The sequence below is a fragment of the Geotrypetes seraphini genome, chromosome 4 (genome assembly GCF_902459505.1).
Source record: "Geotrypetes seraphini chromosome 4, aGeoSer1.1, whole genome shotgun sequence".
In the NCBI taxonomy this organism is placed as follows: domain Eukaryota; kingdom Metazoa; phylum Chordata; class Amphibia; order Gymnophiona; family Dermophiidae; genus Geotrypetes; species Geotrypetes seraphini.
Window position 1 is genome coordinate 176,848,718 of NC_047087.1, and position 24,032 is coordinate 176,872,749.

At 44.0% G+C, this 24,032-nt stretch overlaps 1 protein-coding gene across 13 annotated transcripts in view; it reads left to right on the plus strand.

Annotated features, from left to right (window-relative positions):
• CNOT1 (CCR4-NOT transcription complex subunit 1) overlaps positions 1 to 24,032 on the plus strand; it is a 1,050,915-nt gene that overhangs the window by 658,053 nt on the left and 368,830 nt on the right. For all 13 annotated transcript variants that reach the window (XM_033940598.1, XM_033940586.1, XM_033940591.1 and 10 more), the window contains 3 exons: positions 12,714 to 12,824; positions 15,833 to 15,910; positions 23,309 to 23,561. In XM_033940598.1, the coding sequence (XP_033796489.1) occupies positions 12,714 to 12,824; positions 15,833 to 15,910; positions 23,309 to 23,561 (442 nt within the window). The remainder of the gene's footprint in view (positions 1 to 12,713; positions 12,825 to 15,832; positions 15,911 to 23,308; positions 23,562 to 24,032) is intronic.

Here is a 24,032-nt window from a genome sequence, read left to right on the forward strand (position 1 = left end):
CTGTAAGTCCAGCTAGGTAGTATATGTGATAGTTTGCCCATGTGCCCTTTTTTACGTAGGGTGCACGATTCGGCCAGTCCGGACTCGCCTAATAGAGCACAAGAGCTGTATAAATACAGAGTGTCTGATGTCACCTATGGTCCCCCACTGCCAAGAATTCCATCACATTTTTACTGACCTTAAATGGTTGGTCACTGAGCAAATTCCGTTGGATTACAAAGGCAACAAATTACAACGTTTAGTGTCAAGGGAACAATTCTGGATTTTTTATTTACAATCTCTTTCCCCATTGGGACTGAATGATGGTATAAAGTGGCATTCTGTTATATGAGGTCAAAATTTGTATATTTCAGTGAACCGATCCTCCTCCATTCAGTGATTTGCCAGTTTTTTGTGGCTGGCCGGTCTGACATCGTTACATTTTTGACATCATTCCGTTGTTGTTTGATCTGCGATTCAGCTGGGTTATTCCACGCCGAAGTGACATTTTCTTTTGGAAATCAACTCGTGTTGAAGTTCCCACTTTAATCGGAGAAGTCTATGCTTTAGCTCTAGACAAAGAAGACTGAGATCCTCTGAAACGGAGTCCTGTTGAGCTTTCCAATTTGAACAGCATGGACAATATTGTGGCAGGAATGAACTGACTATCAGCAATTGTGAGATAAGTACTCCCTTGTTCCTTAAAAAAAATGGACATTGTTATATTGATTCAGCGTTCAGAGGACATATTTTGGAAGTTGAATTTACCATTTAGGATTTTGTATCATTTTTTGCAGATAATACACTGGAGAGTTTTATATCAATGAATGTTTTGTGTTTTTGCACATTTTTCACAAAATTTGCAATGGGTCCAGGGATGTTACACCTGTGCAAAAAAACCCTGTTGGATTACACTCTCTCAACTCTATACTACAGGCAAATCCTGATTGTGAGTTGTGTAAACTGAGGACACATTACATTAGGGATTTCTATTCCGCCATTACCTTGCGGTTCAAGGCGGATTGCAAATGAATAGTCCGTAGATTAGAAGTATTTAGGGAGTAGTTTGTACATTTCTTTGAGTTGCTAAGGATTACATCTGAGTTGTCATGATATTGGAGGTACATATGTAATAGTTGCAGGTGATGCAACTACAATGTATTATTTAACGTGGCATACATTTTTGATAGTGATCTCTCAGTGTATTTGTCACTATTAGGAGGAATTTTTTCTTATTCTCAGGAATCCAGTTGTATTCCTACAAGCTAGACAGTAGGATCTATTCTTTTCTGCTTGTGTTTAATTTTCTTTAAACTCAGTCTTTTTGATTTTGATTAATGCCTTTGTGCTGCAGAGGTTCCCCGTGGAGATAGTTCTGACTATAGTAGATTGTAGATTTTGTGAAAAGTCTGTTTCCAGGGGATTGACTGCCTAGAAGTGCACTCTATGCACAGCTTGCACTTTCAAATCGGGGTTCAGGGATCATTCCCTTGTGAGCTTGCTCACCCCAGGTTCATCCACTAGTGGGTCTGTGTGACTCCGTGAAGAAGACCCCATAGACATCATATACCTGGATTTCCAGAAAGCCTTTGACAAGGTGCCTACTCCGGAAACTGAAGAACCATGGGGTGGACGGAGACGTACATAGATGGATCAGAAACTGGTTGGTGGGTAGGGGTGAAGGGCCACTACTCGGACTGGAGGAGGGTCAAGAGTGGTGTTCCGCAGGGCTCGGTGCTCGGGCTGTTGCTATTTAATATATTCATAAATGATCTAGAAACAGGGACGAAGTGTGAGATAATAAAATTTGCGGACGACACCAAACTATTTAGTGGAGCTCGGACTAAAGAGGACTGTGAAGAATTGCAAAGGGACTTGAGCAAACTAGGGGAATGGGCAACGAGATGGCAGATGAAGTTCAGAATTCCGCAGCCAAGGAGCAGCCTGCTTATAAGGGTACCTACTTGGCCTGCGTGCACTAACAGTTCAGGAGCTCAGGGTCCATTCCCTTGGGAGCAAGGCTTGCCCCAGGTTTTATCCACAGAGGGTTTGAGCGCAGTCTAAGTGGCTCCATGGTGGTTTTCTCCAGGAACAGGGCCAACTGCGTTCCTCCCCTGACCCTGTGCGCCAGATCCAGTGAGAGTTGAGGTTTTAGACCGGTCGTGGGGTCTGAGAGGCAGTCCAAAGAAACGGGCAATCCAGTTTCCAGGCTTGTTAGAGGTAGAACTTCTAACTGCAGCTTCAGCACAAGCAGCTCTCAGCACCTGCATGGCACAATGATTGCAAGGCTTGATAGCCTTATAACTGAAATTGGGAGGGAAGGGGTGGGGGGAATCTGCAAAAGTGGGTATATTGGGTTATGGGACAAATGCTAAAGTCCCCTACCCCTAAAATCCCAAAACTGCTAAAATTGGATCCTTAGTGTTGTTCCTATGAGCCATTTTTGGTGCTAAAATCGCTGCTGCAGCAGCCATCTTGGATTTTTCGATTTGGAAATTCAAGGTTTCAAGGTTTATTAATTATTTGATGAATCGCTATATCTTTATACAAAGCGATGTACATAGTAAAAAAATACAATTAAGTTAAAACACATACAGTATATATAAACAATAGAAATCCAACATGACCAACAGCAATTGGGAGGGAAGGGGGGTTAAAGTTACATCTATTATATTGGGAAATACATTTAAAGGAAAAAACATTAGGGAATAAGGGAATTTTAAAAGCAAAATTAAAAATAAAATAAATTTTAGATATTAAAAGCCTGTTTAAAAAGAAATGTTTTTAGGGATTTCTTAAAAGATAAAATGTCATCTGCCTCAAAACACCTCGATTTAGCTCAAAATCAGGTGGGATGGACTGCTCAGGCCAGGATGCTTCAGATTCATGCCAGATTTGTGCTGGATGGCGGCCCATGGATCATCTATGTTCCATGTGCAGCATGCCACATGAGAGGGGGGGGCAAAAGCCACTGGCTTAGCTCCCTCTAGTTCCCAGATAACTCTTGTTCAGGTCAAAAAGCCTGGTTAGAGCTGGGAAAAGCAATATTGCATCCCGGTAAAGTGCAGCCATGCACCTGCCACAAAACCCCAGAAAGGGACAGAGGAGCAACCAGAGTGGCCCTCTGGACGTCCTGGATGGGGTTTTCCACTGGAATTTATTAATACGATGTATGAAGCATATTTGATTTAACAGCAGTTGCATGGATGCTGGCACCAGGGGGCCCCTAAGAGCTCAGGTTCACCCATCAAAGCCATGTGCAAAAAACAGGGGTCCAGTCGGATGAAGATTGGGATGTGGAAGATTCAGTAATTATACCTTTACTCTCCCAGGCTGAGTCCTCTATAATAAATGATAAATAAATAAAATTCTGCATCACAACTGGGAGGGAGGGATCTTGATCAGATGGAAGTCCTGGATCTCTGAGAGGATCCAACGGTGCACAGGCTGTTTAAGCCCTCAGCACTTTTAGAGATAATTATAGACTCTCTCCTAGAATTAAAGAGATTCTCCACAAACCTCAGCAACCCAGTACTCACTCATGAGCAGCACGAAGGCTCATACCACATGCTTTCCCTCATTAGGATGTTACTGAAATGTTAACAGACCACTGGGAAGTCCCAGAAGGGCCCCTTCAAGTGGGGTGACCAAGGCTGTGGCAAAACTTTATCCAATGGATGCAGCATTTAACCAGCTATTTACTCATCCAAAACTAGATTCTCTGGTGGCGCAGATTACCAAGCGTACCTCTCCCTAGTGAAGGTTGAGTAGTATTGAAAGATACCCACAACCGCAGGCTGGATTTTATTCTCAAGACAGTTCAAAGATGTGGACTTGGGGTTAAAGGCAGTGGCAGCGGAATCCTACATCACATGTGCTTTCCACTCCAAGTTGTGCCATGATCCGGAGGCAGCTGCTAGATAGTCCATACCAGACATTAGAAATTGGTGATCCTATGTAGAAGAAGCTGTTCATGATTTATTCAGGGTTCTGAGCAAGGTTTCTGCATATACTGTTTCCGCCCGCAGAATGCTGTGGATCCAGATGACGAGCGGGAGACTCAGCCTCCAAGGTGGTGTTGAGCAAACTGTCATTTAGAGGGCAATTGCTTTTTGGGAAAGGTCTGTAGAATCTCATGGCCAGCGTTCAGGATCGTAAACCAAAGCCATTGCCCAACAGCAGGCTGAAAACCCCAGGGGGTTAGGTTAAGGTAATTTTCGTAGCTTCAGGAATTTTTCACCAGTACTCGGAGACCATCAGTTCAGAGACAATTTCAAGGTTCTAGACAGATTCAGGGGAGTCGGGTGCCCCCAATCTTCAGGTTCCCACCCTGCAACTGCTCCCAAGAAGCAGCTATGACACTAAGGAGCTGGACCTCCAAGAATTGGCGGAAGATTAACAGCTTATAGGTTGGCATTGGCGGTGATTAATTTCGAATGCTGGGTACTGGAGATTATTCAGGAGGGGGGTACAAGCTTTAATTCTTTCATCCTGTTCTGGACCTTTTTATGGATTTTCTGAAGGAAGACCAGTGAAAGCAGTCAGTCAGGAGTGATTGTAGAAGCTACAAGATCTAGCAGCCATAGAAGCAGTGCCATATGAAGAATAGGGCTCAGACAGATACTCCGTATACTTCATAGCACCCAAAAGAAGCTCAGAAATTGGAGACAGATTGTGGACCTCAAGGCAATCAACGCAGCCCTCAAGATACCCCTTTTCAGCATGGAGACTGTGCAATCGGTCATTGCTTCAGTGGCGCCTGGGGAATTTCTTGTCTAATTGGACTTATCAGAGGCCTAACTGCACATTCCCACATTTCCAGAGCACAGGCCCGCGGGCAAAATCTGGCCCGCCTGACCTTTTTATGTGGCCCATGGTGACTGTGTGCCTGACACTACCACCTCTCCTGCCACTGAAATTTAAAATCTTTGGGCAGCCAACATAAAACCGTTCTGCCTATGCAGGAAGAAGAAATACTTCAGAAAGAACAATTCTGGGGCAGGCCAACAGCGGGAGGCTGGCTTCACGTCGGCTGCCTGAAGATTTTTAATTTTAGCGGTGGGAGGTGGAGAAGTCAGGAACTGGGAACAGGTCATCCCGTAGGATTCAGTTGAGAAGGTAAGGCTGGGTTTGGGAATGAGGGAAGGAAATGCTGAGGGGGGAGAAGGGTTGGGAAATTAAGAATGCTGTGCAGGCTGGGAGGGGGTTGGGAAGGACAGAGGCTGCACGGGCTGGGGGTTAGGAAGAGAGGGAAAGATAGATACTTAGGTGAGGGAAGAGAAAAAGAAAATTCTTGGACATAGGTGTGTGGAGTGGGAGGGAAAAAGAGATAGTATACATGGGGAAAAGCAGAAAGAGGGAGAATTGTTGGACATGATAGTGGTGGAGAGGACGGAGGGAGAAATGTTACACTCAGAGGGAGGAGAGATGACTCAAAGAAGGAAGATATGTCAGATTCTGGAGGAGGGTGATGAAAGAGAAAGATGTCAGACCACTGGAATGGGAAAGAGAGTGATGGAAGGGAAGGAGAGATGCCAAACTGCAGGAAGGAGAGGAGAGAGATGCCAGATCACGGAAAGGAGTGGACAGAAGGTTAGACCACAGGAAAAGAGAGGTAAGAAGCGAGATGTCAGACCATGGGGAGAGGAGAGAGATTCCAGGCTATGGGAAGGAGAGGAGAAAGATGCCAGACCATATGAGAGGGGAAGGAGGAAGACAGATGTCTGACCATGGGAGAGGGATGAGATGGTACACAGGGATGGAGGGGAAGGGGAGACAGAGGGAGGAGATGATACACAGCAATTGATGTGGCAGGGAAGAGATAAGGAGAAATGTTTTTTATGGATAAATGGGAATAGGGGAGAAGAAATAGGGAGGAGAATGGTACACATGAATAGATGGGAAGGGAAGACATGGAAAAATAGATAGATTTTGAAAAGAAAGCAGAAAAATGGAAGAAAGATGAATGTTAAAAGTTAATGCTAAAGGTGGCAGTATCAGTCTTAGATGATATTCCTCCTATAAGTAACTTAGATCTCTCTAAGTCAATGTTGAATTCAGCTTAATTTCTTAATGTTTTATATACAATTTAACACCAGACCTCAGAAATATCACTCTACTGCTCAAAAAACTTTCACTGCGGCAAGCTATATGTGTTGAATCTTCACTGGCCTATATTGGTTTTTTGCATATTCACCTTTCTTAAGATTTATTCATAACTCTTAGAATTATTATATTCACAAACAAATTTGTGTTAAATGCCAATTTTTACTTATCTTAGTAGTTGTTCCCTTTATTTGCTAAATGTGATATGGGAGGGCATATAGGCAGATCGAGACAGCCTTGTGGACAGTCTTAGATAACATAGTGGAGGCAAGGAGAGGGATGAGGGCTTGAAGATTTCAAAACCTCTTGGAGGTGACTGGATGTGGCGGAGGGAGATGGTGAGTAATGGTGAAGGTTATCAGATGGTGATCAGAAATGGGGAGCAGTGAGGTAGAGAAGTTAAGAGAGAGCACAGTTGGAGAAAAAGATAAGATCCAAGGCAGTGGCCATCCTGATGATTGGGGGATGTGGAGCAAAGCTGGAGGTCAAATGTGGAGGTTAAGGCAAGAAAGTTAGCAGCATACTTATCAGTGGGATCATCAGGGTTAAAATTAAAGTCCCTAAGAATGATGGAGGGAGAAGATGAATCAAGGAAGCCCAAAAGCCAGGAGTAAAATTCAGTGAGAAAGGAGGAAGGGGATTTGTGTGTGTGGGGGGGAGATAAATGACTGCTATCCACAGAGGTAAAGGAGTGAATAGGCGGACGGAGTGGAACGCAGAAGACAAATGTGAATAGGGATGGAGGTGTAATAGACCCTGATCGATTTTCAGAGGGTTGTGTTCGTGAGGAGCTAGCTAAAATAAAGGTAGACAAAGCAATGGGGCTGGATGGTGTACATCCTAGGGTGCTATTGGAACTTAGGGAAGTTCTGGTAGCTCCACTGACTGACCTTTTCAACAAGTCTCTAGAATCAGGAGTGGGTACCGGAGGACTGAGGAAGGGCAGATGTAGTCCCTCTCCACAAAAGGAGAAGTAAGGAAGAAGTAGGGAATTACAGGCCGATAAGTCTGTCTTCTATGGTAAGCAAATTAATGGAAACACTTTTAAAACAGAGAATGGTCAAGTTTCTGGAATCCTGTGGATTACAGGACCGGAGGCAACATGGATTCACTAGAGGTAGGGTCTTGTCAGACAGTTCTGATCAATTTCTTTGACTGGGTGACCAGAGAATTGGATAGAGGATGTGCGCTAGATGTGGTATATTTAGATTTTAGCAAAGCCTTTGACAGTGTTCCACACAGATGTCTAATAAATAAACTGATTGCCCTCAGGATGGGTCCCAAAGTGACGGGCTGGGTCAAGAACTGGTTGAGTGGAAGGCGACAGAGTAGTGATCAGTGGAGATCGCTTTGAGGAAAGAGATGTTACCAGTGGTGTGCCTCAAGGTTCTGTTCTTGGGTCTGTTCTTTTTAACATTTTTATAAACTATATTGCTGAAGGGTTGTCGGGTAAGATTTGCCTCCTTGTGGATGTTACAAAAATCTGCAATAGAGTAGACACGCCGGATAGTGTGAATATATATGAAAAAAGACCTGGCGAAGCTTGAAGAATGGTCTGAAATTTGGCAGCTAAAATTTAATGCTAAGAAATGCAAGGTCATGCATTTGGGCTGCAAAAACCCAAGGGAATGGTACAGATTAGGGAGTGAAGAGCGACAGAAGAGCGGGACTTGGGTGTGATTATATGCGATGATCTTAAGGTGGCCAAACAGATTGAAAAGGTGATGGCAAAAGCTAGAAGGATGCTAGGTTGCATAGGGAGAGGTATGGCTAGTAGGAAAAAGGAGGTATTGATGCCCCTGTATTAAGACTGGTGAGACCTCATTTAGAATATTGTGTACAATTCTGGAGGCTGTACCTTCAAAAAGATATAAAAAGGATGGAGTCGGTCCAGAGGAAGGCTACTAAAATGGTATGTGGTCTTTACCATAAGGCGTATGGGGACAGATTTAAAGATCTCAATCTGTATACTTTGGAGGAAAGGTGGGAGAGATGTAATGTAAATAGAAACATAGAAACATAGAAAGATGACAGCAGAAAAGGGCTTTAGCCCATCAAGTCTGCCCACTCTACATGCGCATGAGTTGAGTCTCCTTAATTTGTAAGGAAACTCTGCAATGAGAGGGCATAGGATGAAGTTAAGAGGAGATAAGGAAATACTTATTTTACAGAAAGGGTGGTAGATACATGGAACAGTCTCCCAGAAGAGGTGGTGGAGACAGAAACTGTGTCTGAATTCAAAAGGGCCTGGGATAACCACATGGGATGTCTCGGAGAGAGAAAGAGATAATGGTTACTACGGATGGGCAGACTAGACCATTTGGCCTTTATCTGCCATTATGTTTTTATGTTTCTAAATGAGGAAAGGCTGTAGGATAGAGGGTGAAGAGGTTGAAATCTGCAAAAAGGAGAGAGAAGAAGCCTAACACCTCTGTCTCGACCAGTAGGGAGAGTTGTATGGGAGAAGTAGTAGTCATCATGAGAGAGGGTAGCAGCTGCAGTAGAGTCCTCAGGGCAGATCCATGTTTCAGTTAGAGCAAGAAGGTGGAGGGACTGGGAGATAGAGGTCATGAATGTAGGGCAGTTTATTGGAAGCAGAATGAGTATTCCATAGGGCACATGAGAAAGGAGGAAGATTGAAAGAGAGGAATAGGTATAAGGTTAGAGCAGTTACACACGTGGGGAAGCAGCTGGCGGGCCAGGGTTTGGCTTCACATCCCCAGCAGAGAGTAGAAGAAGTTAGAGAGTGTACCGAAGCAAAGGTGGAATGAGGGAGGGGGGTCAAAGAGAAAGGAGATGGATGAATGGAAAAGAGAATGCTTGAGTGCAGTGAATAAGGTAGATGACAAGGTGGCTGGTGAGGGTATAGGAAAAGAAGGATAGTAAGGACTTATGGTATGGAGAGGAAAGAGAAAGGGAGTAAGATTGGGGAGAGTGAGTATAATAAGCAGAAAGTGAATGAGAGCCATAAGGAGAGGTACAGAGAAAGGAAGGAGGCGCACAAAGGAGCACTAGCTCCTTGTTCGCACAATGTGTCACGCACCGTCCAGAGAAGGTTCAAATTAAATAGCAAGGCTAGTGAGGTCACCTGAGTGCTTGCTTGGGAGGGGCTACAGTCAGCCAGTCAGAGGTAGCGAGGGAAGGGCCTAAATGTGTTGCAAGAGAGATGGGGGATGGAGTGATGGAGTGTACTATTATGGGGGAGGTGGTCTGTGGCGGAGCTTGGGCGGGGTCTGGGGCAGAACTTTCAGACCCCCCCCTAAACAAGAAAGTGTTCCGCTGCCTATGACTATTTGAATAAAGTTGGGATTAAGTACAGTAACATCTAAGAGGTGAAAATAACTAGGTGAATCGCTGGAATGATGTTTCAGGATGGGGAAGGATCTATACATCTAAGTATCTTAATAAAAAATTTGGTCTGCGACTTAGCCTGTGTTTTAGATTTCGGCCCCTTATGTGATTGAGTTTGACACCCCTGTTCTAGAGCATCACTTCCAGTTCACGGCCTTGCCGTTTTTGTTGGGCGACATTATCTCACACCTTCACCAAGGTGATGGTGGTAGTAGCAGTATACTTCCGCATGGCAGGGATTCAGGTGCATCTGTATCTGATGATTGGCTTATCAGAGCCCTGCCTGAGGGTAGGACAGCAATGCAAAGAGTGATTCAGCTCCTGCAGAACCTGGGCTGGGCGCTCAACTTTCGGAAAAGCCAACTAGAGCTGACACAGTGTCTGGAGTATCTCGGCATGCTGTCCTTCACAAAGAAGAGCACGGTCTATCTACTGTCAGATCAGAGAGTTTCAGGACAGTCCAGTCCCCACAGCTTGGTATTATTTGCAGGTGCTGGGATCAATGGTAGTGACTATAGATGTGGTTCCCTGGGCAAGGGTGCACCTACATCCTTTCCAAGAAGCACTCCTATTCCTGTGGTTCCCGCAATGTGATGCATTGCAGATTTTGCCTTGGACAACAGAGTCGTGTCATTCTGACATGGTGGCTGCACCCACAGTCCCTAGCCAGAAGATCCCCACTCGCTTCTTTATATGATTCTGAATATGTACGCCAGTCTTTACGGATGGGTAGCGCCTTGCGAAGGGTGTCCGGTTCAGGGATGCTGGTTTCCCTCCCAGATGAGTGATTGATCAACCGATTGGAGCTGAAAGCCATCCTCCTTGCACTACAGGTATTTGGAAGTACACCGCAAGTTAAAGCAGTGTGTTTTTTCGCAGACTTTGAAACGGTAATGGCCTATATCAATCTGCAAGGGGCACTAAGAGTGCTTTTCTTCGCCTGGAAGCTCAAATGCTGTGTCAGTGGGTGGAAACCCACCTCAGGGTGTGCACGGTGGCACATGTAGGAAGAGTCGGCAATGTTGCAGCAGATTTTCTCAGTCGGAAGACTCTAGATCACAGACGTACAACTGCATTGTGAGCAAGTGTGGATGCCTGATATTCGATTTGATGGCATCTGCGACCAACAAGAAGGTGGCTTGATTCTTCAGTTGAAGATGCGAGCCAGGAATCGAAGGCTTTGATGCTCTGGTGCAGCCTTGGCCAACGGCAGAACTCCTATATGTTGTCCCTCCTTGGTACATTATAGACAGGGCTAGTAGTTCTATTCACGCCAGACTGGCTGAGACGTCAGTGGTATGCAGATCTCATCCATCTACAGGAGGACCGAGGCCTCAGATTTCTGAGTCTCCAGTGGTTACTCATGCTTGGCCCGATCCCCTAGAGCAGGGGTAGGCAATTCTGGTCCTCGAGAGCCGAAGCCAGGTCAGGTTTTCAGGATATCCACAATAATTATGCAGGAGATAGATTTGCATCTCAAGGAGGCAGTGCATGCAAATCCATCTCATACATATTTATTATGGATATCCTGAAAACCTGACCTGGCTCCGGCTCTCGAGGACCGGAATTGCCTACTCGTGCCCTAGAGGATCCAGACCACTTGGTCTTACAGTTGGCTCTTCAGCAAGCAGCCTTAATGCGCAAAGGCTATTCAGATATGGTGATTGCCACTCTTAAAATCCAAGAAATAATCAACCTTAGCCACCTATGCAAAGGCCTGAAAGTGTTTCCAGGTCTGGTATGTACAAAGGAGTTTGGACCCAGTTGTGGCCCTGATCTCTGTAGTGCTAGCATTTCTGCAAGAAATGCTAGAAAAAAGCCTGGCAGCGGGTATTTTATGTTTCCGACCCAAGGTTAACAAAAATGCTCTGGCCGCACATTCAGATGTGACTAGATTTCTGAAAGGAACATTACGCCTACATCTGTCAGTAAGGCAGCCTTTTCTTACATGGAGTCACTCTTAACTTGGTCTTACGGGCACTCGCCAGAGCTTTGTTTGAGCATCTAGAACAGATCTCATTGATGGACCTCATAGTCCACAGATCTCATTGATGGACACTCTGCAAATTTCTTCAGGAGATACCGCTCTCAACTCTGCCCATGAGGAAGTCATACCTCTAGTGCAAGGGTAGGCAATTCCGGTCCTCGAGAGCCGGAGCCAGGTCAGGTTTTCAGGATTTCCACAATAAATATGCAAGATAGATTTGCATCTCAAGGAGGCAGTGCATGCAAATCCATCTCATACATATTCATTGTGGATATCCTGAAAACCTGACCTGGCTCCAGCTCTCGAGGACTGGAATTGCCTACCCCTACACTAGAGGTATGACTTCCTCATGCGCAGAGTTGAAAGCGGTGTCTCCTGAAGAAATTTGTAGAGCGTCTACATGGTCCTTCCTCCATGCTTTCACAAAGTTTTACAAGGTAGACAAAGCGACCAGATTGGATTCCATATTCAGATCATCCATACTTTAAGCAGGCTCATCTATGCCACCCTAGATTCCGAGGACTGCAGTTATACATCCTGAAGTCTCAAGAATGATGTGCCTATTGCACTATAAGGGAAGATTAGATACTTACCTCAATAATCTTCTTTGTAATAGACAGGCACTTCATTCCTGAAGCCTGCGCTGTCAGATGTTCATTAACCTGCTTTCTACCTCAGACATGCCGTGACGACAGAATATCTTGTTTTCTCCCCTTTGTCCAGTAAGGACATGGATGGTAAATGCCACTGCTATTGCCATGAATCCAAGGAGTACTCCTTTAACTCCAAAATGGTTAATACAGGTTACATTCAGGTAGGCGACTCTTATTTTCAACTGATTATGTTATAATGAGTTCATGTTTTTCAGTTTCCATTGTTAGATATTTTTGTGATATAAGCAGAAGAGACATGTCTCTTGGGAATTATCCTTTTACCCATCCCGCTTATGTTTCCTCTCTAGGGCGGACCATCTGCTTTGATATAAATTGAGGAATTGAAGCACAGCCCAGAGAGATGAGAGGAGGAGCAAAAAAATGTCAATCGTTCTAAATTAGTGTTTCAGGAATGCTCCATTCACTGTCTCACCCCTCTTCCGTTCAGGTCAAACACAGAAAACGAGCTATGCTCTGCATGCTTTTTCCACTTGTTAATCATCACCTTGGACCTTCAAAGAAGAGAATCACAAAGGCAGCTAAATCACCTGGTGGTCTGAGTTCATTAGACAATTGCTAATTTTTGTCTAGTGATTTTGGAGATGGATTTTCTAATGTAATGTTTCCTTACATTGCAGGACCTAGGTGTTAAATCTTTGCTGCTGGAAGCTTATATGAAGGGACAGCAGGAGCTGCTTTATGTTGTTCCCTTTGTGGCAAAAGTGTTAGAATCTAGCATCAGAAGTGTGGTGAGTGAGGTTTGTCATTCCAGTCACCTCATTTTGTAGCTGCCATTATTATTTTGTGAATAGACAAATTGGTCTTCCATATATTGCCAACTTAGAAACCATTTTATTTTTGTAAAGTCATTACCCTTTTATATTAACAATACAGGTAGTCGTCAACTTACAACTGCAATCGGTTCTGACTGATAGGTCGTAAGTTGATTCGGTCATAAGTCAGCCTATGTTAATACAGTACTGTATACAGTACTGTACTAACTATTTTTTACCCCTCCCCGCGTACCTTTTCCCTGGTGGTCCAGCGGTATATCCTGCCTGAGTCCCTCCTGCCGATGTCAGAAGCCAGCAGCGCCACTGACTGAAACACTGCCATAAGTTCTCATGGGACTTGTGGTTCTGGAGGCAGTGTTTCAGTCAGCGGCGCAGGACGGGGTGGGAGTTCTAAAAGCTCGCTCCTGCGCGTGCCGGCCCGGGTATGCTGCTGGCTTCTGACATCGGCAGGAGGGGCTCAGGCAAGATACACCGCTGGACCACCAGGGAAAAGGTACGCGGGAGAAAATACTGTACAGTACTGTAATTAGTATGGGCTGGGGAACGCGTCATAAAGTCGAATGGTCGCATGTCGCATATGTCATAAGTCAACGACTACCTGTACTTGCATAAGCCAGATGACAATGTAAAATCTTGTGCTCCCACAATCCACCACCACAAAATCTTATATGCTGATCTTTTTAATGTTAGCTCCTTAAATGAACATAGTATTTCATTTAGTTGCCAAAATTCCACAGTCCTGTCTTTAATCATGGGCATAGCCATGCTTTTTTTTATTTTTTGCAGTAGTAGGTATAGTGTGGGTAACATTCCCAAACTCTGTGAAATATTACTTGGCTAGAAGTTAAACAAAATGTACTCCCAAGACTAAACTGAGGCCGTTCTGCTGATGAAAACTTTATTGATGTAAACTCTAAGTAGTATCATCTATCTATTACTTAAACATAAGTTCTAATTCATTGAACCAGCTTAGTGTCCATCTATTGATCATTCAATTCATGAGCCTCCCCAGTGGGACAGCTCTACATCCAGTGCTTATCCCCATACCCTTTGTAAACTGCTTTAAAACTTGTCTAGTATTAAGCAGTATATAAAGGCTTAGATTCATTAAAAATACCGATCCTGTAATGACAATCGCAAAATCAGTGTTCCCTGACCCAATTCACTAAACTGCTGTCCTATCAATTTCCCATCCGATGCACCCATGCAAATGAGCAAACCCCCATGCAAAATAGCCAAGCAATTGATTCACTAACAATTGCTTGGCTATTTTGGTGACAAGTCAAAAGTGCGCCGACAACCCAGCGCAGACAACTGAACGCAAGGCGGAAGCGCGCCAAAGAAAAACAGTGTTTTAAAGGGCTCTGACGGGGGGTGTGGGGGGGACCCCCCCCCCACTTTACTTAATAGAGATCGCGATAGCGTTGTGGGGGGGTTGGGGGGTTGTAACCCCCCACATTATACTGAAAACTTCACTTTTTCCCTAAAAAAGAGGGAAAAAGGTTAAGTTTCCAGTAAATGAGGGGGGTTACAACCCCCAAACCCCCCACAACGCCGGCACGATCTCTATTAAGTAAAGTTGGGGGGGGTTCCCTACCAATACCCTCCTTCGGAGCCCCTTAAAATACTGTTTTTCTTTGGCGCGCTTCCGCCTTGTGCTCAGTTCCGCCTTGTGCTGGGTTGTTGGCGCGCACTTTTGTCTATGAACCAGCTATTTTGCATCAGGTTTTACTATTTTTAAAATTTTTTTATTTTTAATGGCACTGATATTTTGCATGCATTACACACGCAAAATATCAGCCCAATTAAAAAAAAAAATTTTAAAGCCCCCCCTCACAACAAAGTGCCCCCTCCCTCCCAGAACCAAAAAATATTTGTCCCCAGTCGATGTCCACTGCTTCCAAATCATGGCAGGAGGGATTCCCACTCCCTCCTGCCATCGGGCAGGAGGGATTCCCACTCCCTCCTGCCATCGGGCCAACTCCCCCCATCCCCAAAAAACAAATGGCAGTAGGGATGCTGTCTTCCTCCTGCTACTGGATACCCCATCCCCCTCCCTCCCAGTTCGGAGCAGGGGGGGTGCTCAGTCCCTCCTGCCCGTATGCCTCCAGCAACGTGTCTGTGCCCTGGTGCATCATGTGATGCACACTCCTATGAGAGGGGTCTGAGGGAGGAGCCCGGGGCGCCTGAGCCAGTCATGGCCTTAGGCCCCTCCCTGTGCATCACATGATGCACCATGGCGGGGCCTAAGGCCCATAAACGTCGCTGGAGGCATACGAGCAGGAGGGACTGAACACCCCTCCTGCTCCAATCAGGTACAGGGAGGGAGGGGAACGGGGAGGGGGTGTCCAGTGGCAGGAGGAAGTCAGCATCCCTATTGCCATTTGTTTTTTGGGGAGGGGGGAGTCGGCCTGATGGCAGGAGGGAGTGGGAATCCCTCCTGCCATGATTTTAAAGCAGTGGGCATTGACGGGAGGCATTTTTGTTTTGTTTTGGGAGGGAGGGGGCACTTTGTTTGGGGGGGAACCTTTTTTAAAAAAATGTTTTAAATCAGGGGAGTCGGCCCGATGGCAGGAGGGAGTGGAAATCCCTCTTGCCATGATTTTGAAGCAGGATGGGGGGGAGGGCTTTTTTTCTTTTTTTAATTGGGCAGATATGTTGTGTGTGTTTTAAAAATTGTTCTTACCCCTTAGCCAGTCTGGTAGTAGACATGTTTACAATGAATAATCATGAGGCTTGTATATATAGGAATTACTGCATGAAAATCTTTTTTGTAGATATTCATGTCCTGAAAAACAGGCTAGCTGAAGGGATACTCAAAACTGGCATGAGAAACTCTCTGATCTAAGTTGATTAGATAGGCAGACCAGAAGAACTAGATTAATCTTTTCTGTAAACCTTTGTTTCGAAGTTAAATTAATTGTAAGCAAATAGCATGTTTTTAATTTTTATTTTTATTCTAGGTTTTTCGACCTCCAAATCCCTGGACAATGGCCATTATGAATGTATTAGCAGAGCTGCATCAGGAGCATGATTTAAAAGTAAACTTCTGTGGGACTGAGAGGAATTTATGGGAAGATAATTAAGCTGTCAACAGCATCACTTTCTTATTTTATTTAAATGAAGGTTTAGAAGAAATCAGATGGTGGTAAAAGTAAAATTTGGTAGCAAAAACATAGAGTTCTGTACAGTAGTTGTTTCCCATTAGTTGCAAATCTGCAGAAGAGTGTCGCTCAAAAACTCTGAACTCCTCCCCTTTTGCAGTGGAAATCAGCTTCCTCTTCAGTTTTTCCTTCTGCAAGTGAACTCAAAGGGTGTGTTCTGATTTACTTATTTTTATTATTTTTGGGTATTTTTACTGTCATTCAAATTTTCTGTGTGGCTTCATTGCTTGGAAGTCCCCTTCTTGGGCTTACTCCCAGGGAAAGGATGCAGTCCTGGGTGGGTGGACTGCTTTTCCCGGGCCAATGTCTTGGAGCACCTGTGGAGCACCTGTTTGGTGTCCCTTCAGGAGTTCAGGGTCCATTCCCCTGGGAGCTGGCTTGCCTGCTGATTAATCAGAGGCGAGCGCAAGCTGTGGGGTCCCTGTATAACAACCATCTGGGTATTGGGGAACCAGCTGCAAAGTTTATCCCCCTGGTGCATCTTGAGGATTTTCTGGGGTGGGAGTCCTTGGTTGGAGTCCGCCTGATCAGCCAGATGATCTCCATCAATGAACTTGTGCTGGATATCTCTGATGCATGATGCAAGCTGACAAACACCAGAAGTCACAGTGAGTACTCCCATTATTCCCTAGGGGGGAAATTGTGTGTGGGGGTGTGTGAAAAACCCAGTTTTTATGCTTTCTGGGGTTAGAGTTAGATTCCCCCACCTCCAGAACCTCTTTCATTACTTTTTGGTTTTCAATTAAGCTCCAATGGGCCATTTTTGGCATGAACTTTATGGCGGCAGCCATCTAGCATTCAAATCTTCCACGACATGGCGCCAGACTACATGATGACCAAGCTTCAGTACATGCCAAACAGATCCCTCCACTCTCAGGATGAAATACGCCTCAAAACGCCCCCTGGTCATACCCTTCAACTGTAAACCACCAAACAATGCTCATACCGATCCATTGAAATAACCTTTATCTGCCGTCATTTACTATGTTTATCCAACCGTTGGGTTCTAGATGTTATTCGGGAGAGGCACAAGATTGAGTTTTCTCAGCCCTCTCTATATCTTTTGCTCAACTCCCCAGCCAGATGGCAGAAAAGGAGGCCAGCTATTATCTACCCAACCATTAAAGATTTCAAACTATCATTTCAAACGTAAGGAAGTTCTTCTTCACACAGAGAGTGATAGAAATCTGGAACGCTTTTCCGGAGGCTGTTATAGGGGAAAACACCCTCCAGGGATTCAAGACAAAATTAGACAAGTTCCTGCTGAACCAGAACATACGCAGGTAAGGCTAGACTCGGGGCACTGGTCTTTGACCTAAGGGCCACCGCGGGAGTGGACTTATGCGCACGATGGACCAATGGTCTGACCCAGCAGCGGCAATTCTTATGTTAAAATATCTTTTTCTTATTAAAAAAAATCACTGAGAAAGTAGTCTAATCAAATATATGACTTCGTGGAAAGCATCAATGCCCTACCTCCAAACCAAACAGGTTTTAGAAAACACCACTCCACTGAACTTTCACTAATTAGTCTTCTTACTAACATTAATTACCACTTCAGTTATACTCGTATCCCTTGACCTGTCCTCAGCATTTGATTCAATTGATCAGCATTTACTCATTCATCGACTAGAGGATATAGGAATATCTGGCCAAATTCTCAATTGGTTTATCTCTTATTTTCAGGGTCGAACCTCTAAGGTCTCATTTAACGGCTCCTTTCCAAACTCATTTTCAAATGACTTTGGTGTACCACAGGCTCAATACTGTTCTCTTTTAATATATTTGTGGCCCCTCTGATCACTCTCGGGCAATCAATTGGTTTTACTATTTATGCATATGCTGATGATATCCAGCTAACCCATCCTATTAACCTGGATAATCCAGCAGACATATCTATTATTAATCAAAAGCTTGATAAAATACTTGAATGGTTGAATTCTAACATGTTGTCACTCAATTTCAATAAAACAAAAAACAATGATTTTCCCAATTAAGAAAGGTCATTAAACTCAAATCTATCTCGATACAGACAGTTCACAATATTAAGCTCTTAGGAATCATTTTTGATGACAACCTCATCTTTCATGAACACATAAGCACAGTTAGTTGTCCGAAAATGTTTCTACCATCTAAGAATGATTCGCTCCTTAGCTAAACACCTCGACCACTTTGCTTTAAACACTCTTATTCATTCTTTGGTCATTTCCTGTTTGGACTAAGGTAACGCTTTATACCATGGAATCACCAAGAAAGAACTAAGACGTCTACAGATCAGAATACTGCCGTAAAAATAATTTATAAGGCCAAGAAATTTGACCATGGAACTCCTCTTCTAATCAAAGGTCATTGGCTACCTGTCAACCATCGAGTTGCATATAAAACACTACTGTTGACTTTTAAAACTAGAAAATCAGCCCAACCTGAATTTATCAACAGACTTGATTCCATACACTTCGTCACGCACCCTTCGATCCTCTGACCAAAATCTACTAGTTATTCCATCACTGAGCCATATCAACACTAGGAGAAATACTGTTTTCTTCGTGGTTGCTCCCACCCTTTGGAATTCAGCCTTGAACTCATTATGAAAGACAACAACACTCAGAGAAATTCAAGTCTTCTCTTAAGATGTTCCTTTTTAAGGACATTTTTCAGTTTTGACTATCCTTATAAGGATTTTCAAATTTTTCTTGGTCCTTTTCTTTTGGACCTACACATAGTCACCCCGCCCCTTTGGGTTTTTTTTCCCTAACCTCTTCTCATTCCTAAAATTTCATTGTAGTTCTTTTTCCCTTTTGTATCTGTTTGGTAAGTCTTTTTTTAAAAAAAAATTGTCCAGATGTTAAGTTTGTTGTTAATTTTGATATACTATATGTTTTACCCTATTATTTTTTTTATTGTACAACCACCTTGAAATCCATGATAAGGTGGTATATCAAATTTTTAATAAACTTGAAACTACAGTGACTCTTGGACATTCATGACAGAACCAGTTCTTGAAGCAGAATCGGGCTTACTTCATAGTGCCCAAGAAAGGCACAGAGGATTGGAGGCCCATTCTGGACATGAAGTCAATAAATGAGGCCCTAAAGATCTGCCTCTTTCACATGGAAACGTTCTGCTCTGTTATAGTGGCGGTGGCTCCGGGAGAATTCCTAACCTCTCTGGATTTAACAAAGGCATATCTTCACATTCCCTTCTTTTTGGATCACAGGAAATTGTCTAAGAGTCCATGTTCTTCAGGGACACTTCCAGTTTGTGTCACTCCTTTTTGGTTTAGCCACGGTTCCACGCACCTTTACTAAGGTGATGGTGATTGTAGCAACCCAGCTATGTAGGATGGGCATCTAGATGCATCCTTAGCTAGACAATTAGCTGATCAGAGACCCCTCACAAAAGGAATGCAAGCATGCAGTGCAGCAGATGGTGAATCTCCTCCAGAGCCTTGGTTGGATAGTCAACTTTCCAAAAAGTCACCTTCAGCCGACTTGATGCTTGGAATATCTGGGAGCTCATTTTGACACGGCACAGGGTCATGTTTTTCTTCCTTTGTCACACAAACAAAAGCCCAGGAAGCAGATCTTAGAGATCCTGGCTTTACTGAGCCCCAAGGCCTGGCATAACCTTCAGGTGCTGGGCTCGAGGCTGCCTCCCTGGAAGTTGTTTCTTGGGTGAGAGCTCATATGCAGCCACTCCAGTACTCTTTTCTTTCCATGTTGTTACCGCAGTGCCACTCCCTGCAGATGCAGCTCCCCTGGACTTTGGGGGCAAAATGCAGCTTAGGTTGGTGGCTCTAGGGATGTGTGTGGGGGAAGATGCCTTATGGAGGCAGGGAGGTACAAGAAGCTCTCCCCTTCGCCTAGAGACTCAAATGTTGTTCTTGTGGGAGGAAGCTCACTTGTAAGCGCTCTCAGCTTTCCACGTGGCAGGAGTAGTGATGTCCAGACCGATATTCTCAGCAGGCAGACTCTGAATCCGGGAGAGTGGTCTCTGTCCCAGAGGGTGTTCGCACTCATTGTGTAGCACTAAGATCGAAAATGGATCTCATGACCACAGCCAAAAATGTGTAGACAGATCACTTATACAATCGAAGGACCAAACCGGGAAGCGCAGGGCTGGACATTCTCGCTTAATCCCGGCCCACTGAACATCTGCTCTGTGTATTTCCTCTATAGGCCATGGTGAGCTGGATTATCCACAGAATAACGAACCATTAAGGGCTGGTAATTCTGGTAGCTCCAGTGTGGCCCTGCGAGCCTTGAAATGTGGATCTGCACATGCAAAGAGGCAGGTGTCTCAAGCTGCTGGTTCATCCTGGTCGTCTCAGTCAAGGCCCAGTTCCCATTGATACTCCAGAGTGCTGTGGTCTTATGGCATGGCTCTTGAGTTACTTAGAGGTTTTCGTTACAACTCTCCTTAGTGCAAAGAAGCCTGCAATATTTGCAGCTCATGCAAAGACCTGGAAGTTTTTCTAGTTATGGTACGCCAAGGAGCTGGTGGAGCTTGAGAAAGGCTCCTATCCCAGTGATTCTAGCATTCCTAAAGGACTGTCTTGAAAAGGGCTTTGTGATTTCGTCTCACAAGGTGCAGTTAGCTGGTCTTTCTTGTTTTAGGGCTCTGAGAGGCATATAGTCTGCGTCTTATCCAGATGTCACTCTTTTTTTTTTTTCTTTTCTTTTTTTGAGTAGGTATTCAAATTGCAAGCCCCCACTGCTCAAGCCATTCCCATCTTGGGACCTCAGTGTGGTTCTGAAGGGCCTATCTTGGGCTCCATATGAGCCCCTGCAAGACACATCCCTCTTGGATCTTACAGTTAAGACTATGTTTTTGGTTGCCATTATCTGGGCAAGGCAGATCTCTGATTTACCGACCCTTTCCTGTACAGAACTCTTCATCCGGTTTACAGAGTCTAGTGTTTCTCTGCAGGGGATAGCTACCTTTCTACTGAAGGTGACTTCTACCTTCCATATCTATCAAGAGATTCATTTATCCTCCTTTTATCTTATGGGTTCAGTGAAACAGGTCAAAATTTTGCAGAGGCTGGATGTGCCTAGAGCTCTATTTCTCTCTGGAGAGAACAAATGATTCCTGGCTTCAGACCACCTTTTATGTGTTGACCAGCCACTTGAGACGAGGCATGCTAGCTTCCAAGGCTTTGATTGCCAGATGGATTCACATGGCAGTTTCATCTTCCTACATTGCTTGTAGTAATCTGCCCCCTATTTCAATCGCTGTACATTTGTCTAGAAGTGTGGCGGTTTTCCTGGGCAGAGTCCTGGGCTGTTTTTGCCTGATGAAATTTGTAGAGCAGCCACTTGGTCTACTCTTCGCATCTTTATGAGGTTCTATAGAGTAGATGTGGTGACTTGAGAGGATGCCACTTTTGGGTCCTTACTACTACAGGCAGGCTCATCTGTCCCTCCCTAGATATCTGGCACTGCTTTGGTATGTCAGCTACTGTACAGAATCCTATGTCTTCGCTACAGAATGAAAGATTCTGTATGCCCTGCCCTGCCTGGACTTTTGATTTGCCTGATTCCTGCCTTGGACATTACCAGGGTTCATCTTGGGACCTCTGTGCCTGTATCTAAGATTTAGAAAAAAGGAGTGATTGAGAAGTAACCCAATTAGGCTTGAAAAACTGCTCAGAAATATGAAACTCTGAAGGGAAGGCTGTTAAACCTCCCTTGGAGAAGAGTTCACCTTCCAGTCACTGCAACTTAACAAGTTTATGGGCACACTCAAAAACTCCAAAGATATTTGAAAAAACAAAGTTTCAAAGTCTTTCTGTTTTATGCAATAAATGTCTTCATTTGGTAAAAGTTAAAACTGCCACCACTAAGTTACTTAGCTCAGTTTATTGTCTTTGGGGGTCCCAACGTGGTCCCGTTTCGAATCCTGCTTCAGGAGACCCGATGTTAATGAAAATCAGAAAGTAACAGATATGGACATGTGTAAATCTGGCAATTTGAGTTTGTTACATGTCAGTCTCCAGAGCCGTGATACAACTGAACATCACGACCAGTAAAAGTATTTAGTTAATGAAGAACTGTAGATTTACACATGTCCACATCTGTTACTCTCTGATTTTTATTAACATTGGGTCTCCTGAAGCAAGATTCGAAACGGGGCCATGTTGGGTCCCCCAAAGACAATAAACAGAGCTAAGTAACTTAGTGGTGGCAGTTTTAACTTTTACCAAATGAAGACATTTATTGCATAAAACAGAAAGACTTTGAAACTTTGTTTTTTCAAATATCTTTGGAGTTTTTGAGTGTGCCCATAAACTTGTTAAGTTTGCAGTGACTGGAAGGTGAACTCTTCTCAAAGGGAGGTTTAACAGCCTTCCCTTCAGAGTTTCATATTTCTGAGCAGTTTTTCAAGCCTAATTGGGTTACTTCTCAATCACTCCTTTTTTCTATTGAAGCCAGTTTGTTTTACTATATCCAATCCTCTTTCTGGTTTCCATTTTGTTTGTTACACTTCACCCTGTACCTCGCATCTTTGTATCTAAGATTTAGCAGAGACAAAACTACAGGGACATGAGGGCTTCTACTCCCTTTCTCCTTTGGTGGTGGGGGTTATAGCTCCTACTACCTGTACTTAGCTACTCGTGCATAATTTGTTGTCCAGTGTTAAATTGTTAATTGTTGTTAATCATTGTTCTTTTATCATGAGTTACAGAGCAGAACAGAATATGGCTTGTTGCCTGGGAAGTTCCCCTGCCCCTCCTCTTTTCTTCTGTTTCAATGGAGTTTGATTGATTTGGTACTAACTGAAGAGGGAAATGTTCTCCACTGCAGAAGAGGAAGTGTTTAGAGTTTTGGAGTGGCATCCTCCTGCAGATTTGCGACTAATGGGAAGCAACAGCTACTGTACAGAATTCTATGTCTTCTATCAAAACAAAGATTAGCAATTTAAGAACCTAATCTTTCATTCAGTACTTTAACCAAGAGATTACGTGCTGTTAAAGCAAATCTCTGCGCTTGTTATATATGCAAGACCAGGGTAATACGGGCTTGAAAAATACTGTGTAAAAATTCTCAAAAATCAAGTATATTACTTATCATTCATGTTTCCAGTTAACAATTTACTGTCCCATAGATGAAGTTTAGTTTTTCTTTCTTCTGTAAAATAAGTTTCAATGGCAATTATCTAGTGTTTAAAAAAAAAACTGACATAAGATTGGAAGACATCCTCTCAGTAGCTTAGTTTCCATTTGTTTGAAGATGTTTTTGTTTCCATGTTGTAATGTCATCTGTTCATATGCAGTTGAATCTGAAGTTTGAAATTGAGGTGCTATGCAAGAATCTGGCAATAGATATCAGTGAATTGAAACCAAGCAGTCTCCTGAAGGACAAAGACCGGCTGAAGAGCTTGGATGAGCAGCTTTCTGCTCCCAAAAAGGATGTCAAACAGCCAGAGGACTTACCACCAATCACCACAGCAAGTGAATATGCCATCCGCACAGCAGGAAAGCTGTGGTCATCAGTGGAGAAACAGGAGTCGGATGTAGTTTTTACAGGTATGTTATCTGTAGGAATGTGTTGCAAATGTTAATGCAAGCATTGATGAATTTTCTTTGAATTAGGAGCTACCTGTTGATAAACTCTCACTGTGACCTTCCACACCTACCTAAGGTCTCTTACAGCTCTTTATCTGATTTACTAAGACTTCTTTCCCATTCTGTCAGTGTGAAAAGAACTAAATCAGGTCCTTAATGAGGTGCGGAGGGCATAAGGGTAGAACTGCTGCCTCAGCACCCCGAGGTTGTGGGATCGAATCCCAGCACTGCTCCTTGTGACCCTGGGTAAGTCACTTAATCCTCTATTGCCCCAGGTACAAAATGAGTACCTGTATTTCCAGTGCAATAGGGATGGTATGCTGAACCAAGGGTCTTACATCCGCTCCTGCGAGTCCATTGCAGGAAATACTGATTACTGTTTTCTGTACCTCTTTGTCCCTGCTCTCTGATGCCCCCAGTCAGTCAGTTATT